The sequence below is a fragment of the Nymphaea colorata genome, chromosome 6 (genome assembly GCF_008831285.2).
Source record: "Nymphaea colorata isolate Beijing-Zhang1983 chromosome 6, ASM883128v2, whole genome shotgun sequence".
NCBI lineage: Eukaryota > Viridiplantae > Streptophyta > Magnoliopsida > Nymphaeales > Nymphaeaceae > Nymphaea > Nymphaea colorata.
In genome coordinates this window covers 16,065,315-16,075,343 of record NC_045143.1, presented here as the reverse complement: position 1 = coordinate 16,075,343, position 10,029 = coordinate 16,065,315, and the positions used below count along the sequence as shown (strand labels likewise).

The 10,029-nt window shown below is 38.2% G+C and overlaps 1 protein-coding gene across 3 annotated transcripts; it reads left to right on the top strand.

Annotated features, from left to right (window-relative positions):
• On the top strand, positions 1–9,348 carry LOC116256276 (cell division control protein 6 homolog B-like). Of its 3 annotated transcripts, none has more exons than XM_031632596.2 (17): positions 1–375; positions 448–523; positions 634–854; positions 1,816–1,887; positions 1,966–2,075; positions 2,221–2,327; positions 2,421–2,480; positions 3,123–3,196; positions 3,401–3,451; positions 4,286–4,335; positions 7,250–7,382; positions 7,496–7,585; positions 7,923–7,982; positions 8,086–8,181; positions 8,266–8,355; positions 8,470–8,578; positions 8,938–9,348. In XM_031632596.2, the coding sequence occupies exons 1-16, from the start codon at positions 97–99 to the stop codon at positions 8,509–8,511; spliced, it is 1,611 nt and encodes a 536-aa protein (XP_031488456.1). In that variant the 5' UTR covers positions 1–96; the 3' UTR covers positions 8,512–8,578; positions 8,938–9,348. The 3 variants fall into 3 exon arrangements, with proteins under 3 accessions (XP_031488456.1, XP_031488457.1, XP_049934125.1); XM_031632597.2 differs by having other exon boundaries at positions 8,764–9,348; XM_050078168.1 differs by having other exon boundaries at positions 8,688–9,348.
• The last annotated feature ends 681 nt before the right edge of the window (positions 9,349–10,029 follow it).

The window sequence follows — 10,029 nt, the reverse complement described above, 5'->3', positions numbered from 1 at the left end:
CATTCTCAAAACCCCCTCGTCCACCCGCCCCTCTCCCCCAGCATTCGGCAACCCTAAAATTCTACCGACCGAAAGTCAGGTCGATCCCCTGCTTCCATGGCGAGGCAATCCAAGGGCATCGGATCCCCGGCCTCTACTCCCAGAAGCGGCCGGAAGAGCCAGATAAATTCTCCGTCTTCTTCCACTGCTGCCGACGGCACTGGTCCCGATTCGGGCCTCCAATCCACGCCCACTAGGAAAAGAGGCCGGCCGCATTCCACTCCAGAGAATCCCTCCACTCGCCAGCGCTTTGCCTCCCCCAAAAGCACTACTTGCCAGACCCCTGTCTCCTGCAGCGGAGGACGCCGCAATGGACGACCCGGAACCCCAACCAAAGTAGGTTTCCCACTTTTAATTCACATTCGTCCTCTTGGTCTACTACGTGTTTTATGTCGGAGGTGACTACAGGTATGCTGCAAAATCAAGTCTCCAAGGAAGCGGTTGGTGGACGTGCTTGATCAGAAGCCTAAATGGAACCCCAGAGGCAATTGATTTCATCCAATTCACTTTCCTCCGCCTCTTCCCTCTTACTCTTTTTCAAGTTAGTCAATTAATCGTCGTCTTAGCCTTTTCTGCCTTCTTTTGTTCCTTCAGATTGTTCACATCTGAATGCGGTCAAGGAAGCTCTGCATGTCTCCACCGTGCCGGCCGACCTGACCTGTCGAGAAGAAGAGCAGGAGCAGGTTTTGGGTTTCTGCAAGAGGTGCATACAGCAAGAAAAGTCGGGGAGTTTATATGTTTCAGGATCTCCGGGGACTGGAAAGTCGCTGGTGATGGAGAAAGTGAAATGCCTGGCAGCAGATTGGGCCAAAGAGGTGAATCCTGTCCTTTTTCCTCATACCAAGCAATTTGGTCTATTGGCTAATGAGGGACAGCAATGAGTTTGTTCTATAACCCGTTCTGCGTCCTAAACTTTGAGCCATTCCCAACAAGTTTGACAGCAACTTTGTGTCGATAACGAGAGTCCGCTTTCTATAAAAGCTTTCTTCTTCGTTCCTTCCTCATTGTTTTTTCAATTACGAGCACCATCACGGTCTTTCTTGTTTCATCTTGTCGAAAATGTTTCCCATGCGATCTTTGTTTCCCATAAACCAGTAGTATGAAGAACGTATTTTGCCAATCACAACCCTCATCCTGGGCATCGAAGTGGCTATGCTTCTGAACATTAGACCTTCTTCTCCTCTCAAATCTGATTGGTACCTTTTAACTGACACGCTCCTCCTCTTCTTCTTCTTCTTTCTTCATGTGACCAGTATCCATATGTCCGTACATATTAAAGTTCTTCGCCATTTGATGTACTGGGTGAATTATAGTAGGCAATGCAAATAGCAAGAATAGCCATGAGAAGGCCGAATAGGACTTTCGGATGTTACAATGCTTTGGTAGCATCTAGAGTGCAGATCGGTGCGCGTAACACTGATAGACGATAATAATGCTCGTGCATTATGTTTGAATTCCTTGATGGTTTCTGTGAGACTTATGTGCAATCGAGAGGCTATCCTGTAGGGTAAAGGCATAGAATTGATGCCTGACGTTTGCATCTGACTGGGATATGCAGTTCCACATTTGCATTGGAGGTTGTGTGGTGGCCTACATCGTTCGGTGTTGTCAAGAAGTGCAAGCTCCATATAGATACATATATCTAACTGAATAGGCTATCGCAGAGACCCAGTTACTTGATTTTCTCCTGGAGTGCCTAAAAGGTCTTTCTTTCTATTTTCCCACCTTGTGATGTATTTTTTTTTCCTGACTTAAACTTTTGATGATTTTGATAAGGCCGGATTGCAGCTGGAATTGTTGTCAATAAATTGCACATCGGTTTCAGACAGCTCTGAAATTTTTAGGAGGGTAATTGGCTCTTAATCTATGATCATATGATGATTGAGACTTCGTTTAGTTCAGGTGTAACATCCATTTTCTCATCAGATACGTGATAAATATGCTGGGAAAAAGAAACAAGGAAGCAGTGGGTCTCCCCTTAAGCATCTCCATAATTTGTTATCCATACCGAAACGTTCATCAGTCAGAAAGATGATGTAAGCATATGTCCCTATTTATCATGGCTTCTGATTTACGTTGCCGTATTCTCTTTTCCTCGTACCTGTTAGTTGTGTCTTCACTTGTAATATCTAATCTTTTAAAGCTCTAATGATCAATTTTCCATTCCTGAGTTATCGAAAGGCTGCTGATTGTTGACGAGATAGATTTTCTTCTCACCAAGGATCGGTCAGTACTTCATGATCTTTTCATGATCACAACATTACCACTCTCCAGATGTGTACTGATAGGTAGGTACCTGGTTTTGTCATGATTAACTGTGCATTATTAATTTACGTATCTTCTGTCATTAACTGGACTAATATGTATTTTCACTTGTGCAGGAATAGCAAATTCAATCGATCTAGCGGATCGTTTCCTTCCAAAGCTCCATTCTTTGAATTGTATACTTTCTCTACTCTTGCATGATATCAACTAATAGGAGAATTAGGTTGATAATATTGTTAAGTTCACCACCTTGTTGTCAGTCAAAAATTTGTTATGCTGTATAATGAAGCTGAAAAAATGCCCAAGAGTTCCCCAAACTTGTGCATTCTTTCATATGCAGGCACATTGTACTTAGGGAAGTCATCCTCTTCTTGATTATATGAAGACAAGTTCAAGATTGAATTGCTCGGCTTTATGCATTTATATTTATAATCTGAAACAACAACTATGGCCATGTTTAATTGCCTGATTAGCCTTTACTCCACGTAAATTTCGTTCTTACTATACTGAAGGAAATCAAACACATGGTCGAGAAACCCAGGAAGAAAGTCGGAGAGGGAGAAGTTCGGCTTTCTTCATACAGTTTTTCGTTATAAGCATACCCTGGTGGAAATACACTTGGGGAGCACTACCAAGGCAATTAAGCATCCCCTAAAGTCCTAATATTCCACTACTATGTGGGCTGCAAGGCAGCTTCTTTTGTTCTCAATTTCACTTTTGCTGGAAGTTTTGCTAGGAAAGGTCCATATATCCTGCAGTTCTTACTGGTAGCAGATTTTTGTATTTTTAAATTAATATGCATCTATTTATTTCTCCAGGCAAACCTCTTGTGATTACATTTCGTGCCTATTCTAAGGATCAGATACTCAAGATCCTTCAAAAGAGAATTTCGGTACTTACTGTGTTTTTTGTCTCTTTTATTTTATTAATTTCCTTCCCAATTGTAGTTTACATTTTATCTCGTTTTTCTTGTGCTAATATTATGGCTCGACAAGGTTTTTGTTCCTCTCTCTCTCTTCTTTCTTGAAATTAATTTTTGATCTATATGATGGTTAAAATACAAAGCTCTCTGATTCTTTGTTATTTCCTCTTGTAGGCATTTCCGTATTATGTTTTCCAGCCACATGCATTAGAGATCTGCGCAAGAGTAAGTAGACGAGCATGTGTTGCAGCAAAGTCGAGGAGCATGTGTTGATTGCTTTATAGTTATCTTTGCATTCACCATTAGTTCCTGTTTTCTAGTTGAACATCTCTTCCCTTCCAGCTGTTGTTTTCTCATTTCTGTGTGTTTTCTTTGAAAATTTTCAAAATTTAAGTAACCCTTGTCTCAGGCTACTAGCCACTTCACTGAACTGAGGCAAAAAATCAAACACGGTTATCATACACTGTTAGTTAGACTAGTACTGAATACTGCAGGATTCTGCTCATATGTGGCTATTTAGGAAACTATTGATGCAGTAAATGTACTGGTTAAGTTGATTGAAGAAACTTTTCATAAATCTCTTATTGTCATTCTCTTTAGTTGCTGAAAAGGTATTGCGCCTGTTTTGCCATTTGAGAAGCGAATCGCACAACTATACATGTATCTGTATTTCTTGTAATGCACGACAATGGTTTTTTGAACTTACCCGTGCACTCTTTACTCCTATAACGTACAACATTTTTTTGTTGTTTGTTTGTTGGACGATATGTAGAGTACAAATGAACTGCTAAATATATGACTTCATATTTAAAATATATTCCTTCTACACTTCTTTCTGGAAACAGGCGAGTAATTTGTATTTTTATTGATAATGTTGATAAGCCTATGCTTGATTCCCTTCTGTCAGCTTCACTTTTTAAGGCCTATAAAGTAAGGAATGTATACTGTTGTGCACATTAAGTTTCTTAAACAGTTACTTTTTTTGAAATGTGAATCTATCTGTTTATTTGAATATCTAAATGAACGAAATTTCTTACTCTCTTTCATTTATCAAAACAGAAAGTTGCTGCTGTTTCTGGTGACATAAGGAAGGCCCTTGACTCTTGCAGGTAAGCACATGCCCCCGTGATCATGTGATCGTGTGTTGTAGAATTATTCGAGAAACAGTCATAAGATTAAAAGTTAGCATGCGCGTATTGCTGCTCCTAAGAATCCTATGCCGTTACCAGAACTATATTTTTTGGAGGTATTCGAAAATTCGAGAGTTGGAAATATTGTTGATTATAGTTCACGACCACCAATTTCTCGGTTGCATTATGGCGTCACGGAGACTGCACTTGCCTGTAGGGGCATACTGGCTTTTCACAGGACATGCTTGAATTTTAGATCCATTTAGTTGGTTCCGTTAAAAGCAAATAGGATTGGAATACTGATTGGATCCACTTTTGGTATGTATTTTGCATCTGGATCCAGATTGGGTCTGAAAATCTGACACGGTTTCGATCTGGTTATGTCAAAACTTTGTAACTCGGGGGTTCAGTTCATTGGCATTCGTACTTGCCCAACAACCATTATGGCTGATCGGATAATGTTGAGCCATCATATCCTGCTTCCTGTGAAGCTGGCAGCTTGCGTGCCTGGTTTATTTTGCGAGTCATGGCAAGTTATCAAAGAATAAAGATTAAAAAGTTTCTTTGTCCTGGTTTTTGTATATGAAAATAATGTATCTCCATCGTACTTAAATGCTTTTAAGCATTTTCAATTTAGCCAGTTATATATGACCTAAGGACGGATGCGGGTGGCGGAGTGGTCATTTCAAAGATTTAGATATGGCGGAGCGGCAAGAATATTTTTATTGTTATTATCAATTCATTATATATATATATATATAGCAACTTTGTATATAAACAAAAATTATCAAATGACAAATTCGAAATTGCTAATCAACAATTCAACGAGTTAAGTTATTAATGTATAGAACATAATGCATACGACCATATTAAAAGTTTTGAACAGCATATATTATATATAGTAAATACTGTAACTTAGTAATATAACATACTAACATATATACAAAAGCAGATTTTGAAATTAACATTTGGAAAGTAGAACACGGCTGCACCTATAATACAACAAAACTTATATAATAATATATTATATTTATAACCAATAGTCAATAATGTATACCACGATAAACTGTATATCGTATACTATTAAAATAGCAATAAAACAATAACATATTTCAGACAATCATTATAAAATCCTGAAAAAGGGTACATCAATAAGAACTGAAATACACAGCAAATAAAAAAAAAAAAACAGGATTGCAGCAAGAGCAAAACAGTTATTCATAAGTCATCACAATCCGTTAGAAAAAAAAAAAAACTGAAAAATTGAACATAGAAGGGTATAGTTGATACTTGATAGAATAATAAAAACACAACGAGACGACTGGAAGACAAACCGCATGTCGCGGTTACCGGTCACAAAAGGATTGAAAACTGATAAAAGAAAAACACTGGCTGCTAAAGGACTGAATGCCGGTTGCCTTGTGCTAGAGAAGGGCTGAACTTTGCCGTTGGAAGACAGTCTGCCAGTCTCATCTCAGGTCGTCTTCGAACCGATGGCCGCCGGAAAATCCTTGTCTATCATGTCTCTCCACACACACACACACGGAAGGCCGAACTCGAAAGGGATCAGGCGGTCGACTGACTTCAGTGGAAGCCCTAACCCCCTTTTCAATATTTATATTGAAATAATTAAAAAATAAAAAACAAAAAAAAGGATACATATAGACTTGACAAGGATTGACCGCAACGCCGGTGCGGCGGCAAAAATAAAGCGTTTGTGTGACTTAGTATATGACATTTAATTTTCAAAATTATTTTTGTTATCCATTTAATTGTCAAATCATTCTCAATTTAAAAGTAAACCTCTTTTCTTATGTATTCAGTTCAGTGTCAAAAAAACATGTTTTTTTCGAAAAAACGTGATAAACTAAATTACAGTTTAAAACTTAAAAAAAAACATTTAAAAAAAACACATTTTTAATGCCTTTTTGTTCCATTTTTTCATTTTTTTTCATTTTTTTAATGCCAAACATTTTTTTATTTTTCATTTTCTATTTGTTGCAAATCTACTATCTTTTAATGTTTGTGTCATTAGTTTTTTACTTATTTTATTTTTCTCCTATTTTTAGTTTTTATTTTAATTTTTAAAAATTTCTCATATTTTTTTGCTTTTTTCAAGCTTGCAATATTATACCGAGAAAAACCTCAGTTTATTATTCTATTTAAAAGTTTTTGCTTTAAAGACTTGAACTTATCCGAACAGATAAACAGAAGACAAAAAAAATAACAAGAAAAATCCTTAATGGAATAAATGGTTAATATAAAGAAATCTAATAAAATAGAACTGTTGTAATTTTTTTTTCCAAATTTGTTGCTTTTTTCTCTGTATTATTTCATTTTCCAAGTGATAAATGTTGACCGTTTAAATATTTCTAACATTGCCAGGTTTTTTTGGAAAACAAGAAATTTTCTGAGTTTCTACACCCAAAAAAAAAAAAAAAAAACTTCTGCGGCTTTTTTTACAGGAAAAAACACGGACATTCTCTTATGGTTTGTCACTAAGTTCCTAACTCACTGGAGCACCCGATAACACAAAAATTTTTAACCATGAGCTTTTCCTCGGAGATTTTAATAAAAAAATAGCGGCACAATACACACACACGTATGTATATATGTGAATATCTTGCTTGCCAAAATTTAATCCTCACGATTGCTAGATAAAGTGCCCAGAAACAACCTAAGTATAACTAAGATGGCTAAGGTCGCCCAATCCAATTGAATGCATCAGCAATTATTGTGCCAGACCAACCTTTTTGTTGCATCGTCAGCCATAATCCTGTGCATATTGGGTTGCTGGAAGTCCCAATCTTGTAGGTGGCAAATGAAAATTTGCCACCTTGTTTCTCACTAAGTAAATATGGCTGCTAATGATGCCAGTTTTTGTTTGTGGCAGACTTGCGGTTGAGACCTTAGAGGCAGAACTTCATTCAGCAACCAATCTGACCGTAGTTTCATCCCAGATGACTTCAACTGCTCAGCATATGCCCCTTTCAATTGAGGGTCTGCCAAGTCATGAATCTGACCTTGTAAGTAAATGCACTGAAAATCTCGCATGTCTAGTGTCATTCATTATTATCACAACTGCTGTTGTTATTTTGGCCTTCGGTTGATAATGCTCATGGCTTTTGATCCTTTGCAGGTGAGGATTGATCATATGGCCAACGCGTTATCAAAGACATTTAAATCTGCGGTGGTCAACACAATCCAGTCTCTGCCATTGCATCAACAGGTTGCTTTACCTTGCCTCTATGACTGATAATTTTGAAAAGTTTCTTCTCAAACCCCAAAAAACTTGGTTGTTTTTGCATACGTTTGAGCTCATTACTGGAGTTATTCTTTCATATTCTGGTTAGGATGCCCGACCTTTTAAGTGGCCGTTGAGTTTCATGATTGCACTGTTTTGCATTATTATGTATTGGATCTTTTCTTTTTTTAACCAATATGTGCATTTCACATCATCTACCACAGGACTTCATTCTTAAAATAAAAAACGAAAGAAGAAAATACTGCAGGGTCCCATTGTCAAGATGATATGACAACGTTTCCATTTTTTTTTCCTTTCTCAGATGATATTGTGCTCTGCAGTCAAGAGTTCCAGCATAAAAAGAAATATCTCAGAACCCGAGGTTTTTTTTCCCTAGTGCTTGTACATTCATGACAGATGGCAGAGGCCCTATCATATACTTTTGAATCCATTGCCTGATTAGCTATTTCATTTTCTTTAAACAGCTATACAAATCCTATTCAGAGCTGGCCAGATCTAAAAAAATGTCCCCAGCTAGTATACTGGAATTTGCGTCCATCTCTGGATTGCTTGCAGAGCAGGTTCTTAAGCTATAAACCTTTAATCTAGGTTTCCACTTTCAAGGCGTATAATCTTACCCTGATTTTATTTGTTTCTGGACGCAGGGGCTGATCAAATTTGGGAAATCTCGGAATGACAAGTTCAAGATGTTGACCTTGCAAGTTGATACCACGGACGTCATCTTTGCATTGCAGGTTGGGGTTTCTAGCTGTTTTAGGAATGTGATTGCCTGTTCGTTGTATCTGATTGTTCTTACCTCTGACTTAGTCTTGGTTATCAGCCTCATGTTTCTGTTTACAATCCAACAGGGTAATCCATTATTCAGTGACTGTCTTCAGTCAGATCACTAGCAAGAAGCGGATTCTTTCCTTTGGCCTGCATGGTTTGATGTTGACGTGCACGGTCTTCTAAAAACTGGTATGCCAATCAGATCTGTATTTTTCAACTAAGGTCCTCGTCATATTACCTGGAAAGAATATTACGCAGCTTTGGCTGATTACTAACATTTACTTCATACGTCAAGTAGGCAGTCCTGTTATCTAAAACCAACGCGAGCTGCCGTTATCTACGTATGATTTAGACCAGCTTTTTTGTTGTGACAGAACCCCACCTCTGTGGTGGTTAAGATGCCGTGTCGTAAAAGAAGGGATCTTCTGCAGAAATTTGATCGCTTCGCAGTTAAAAAAAACTAGTCATCTGTGTATAGCCAATGCTACTGGTTGTGGACTCAGACATGTGACTCTGGTACAGAGTAATTTGGTGCTTTTTATATGCAGAAATCTTTTCTTGAAGGCTGCAGTTGGTGGACTTCTTCGCCAATCCCATTCATTGATTTTCATCCTACCTTGAAGGGGTTAGGAGTTTCACGCAAAACGAAAGATGGTGCGGTTATGATTGATCTATTGTAGATGCTGGAAATGTTCAATAAAAGTGGAATGTGTGAATCAAACAGGGAATGATTCTCATAGTGTTAGCCTCATGTTCGTTTCAGTTTGGTTGCTCGAGAAATGATCCAACTGTTTCTTTATGTCAATTCCCTTGGCAGGTTTCTAATAACTGCCTCCATCGCTTGGTTGAGCCATGTTACTCCAGTCCGGAACTCAAGCCAAGCCAAGAGACTTGTATTTATGGGATAAATGTACTTTATGCACAAGCAAATCGTATAATTTGACAAAGATGTCTGAAAACGTGTTAAAAATTTTTATTTGATTTTTTAATTTATGGGTGCGTATTTCACGGTTGCGATGCTAAATCTCGTAAGTCATAAGTACTCGTTAGTTTCATTTGCACAAAAAATTTGTTGTATAGTTCATATAGTCATGACGGATTTACTTGTTAAAAGAGTTTTAGATTTTTAGTACTCAAGAGTCTGCTTATAGCTCCAGTGGGAAAAGAGCTCCATTTTTCTCTTCATATTTCAGTCGCAAGGGTTAGCACGGTCCGCAAATCCCTGTAGTTTCCGCTCCGTCTCTGGCGAGGGAAACACTTTAAAACAGAAAACCGCGGATTTTACATCTCAACAATGGAGGGCAAATTTATCGTGTGTGAAATGTCAGCCAAGAAATGAGCCACGGATGGAAAGCATGCGGGACTAGTCACCAGCTAGGGGAGCTGATTTCTATTTACAATGTCAGTTTTGGCAGCATCGGGGCATGTTAGAATGCGATCATGGAGCGGCATAAAATTATTAGGACATTTGATCTCATAAGTACATCCTCTTGAGACAAACACGGTTTTGAGGTGTCATCAAATGGTCGACCTCACCAGTTTAAGGAATCTTGTTGAAAAGAATGTCTTGGACTGAAGGACGTCATGAGCTGGGCGTGCTAGATGTTCAAGTCTGGGAGCTCACCTCGCAGACAAAAAAA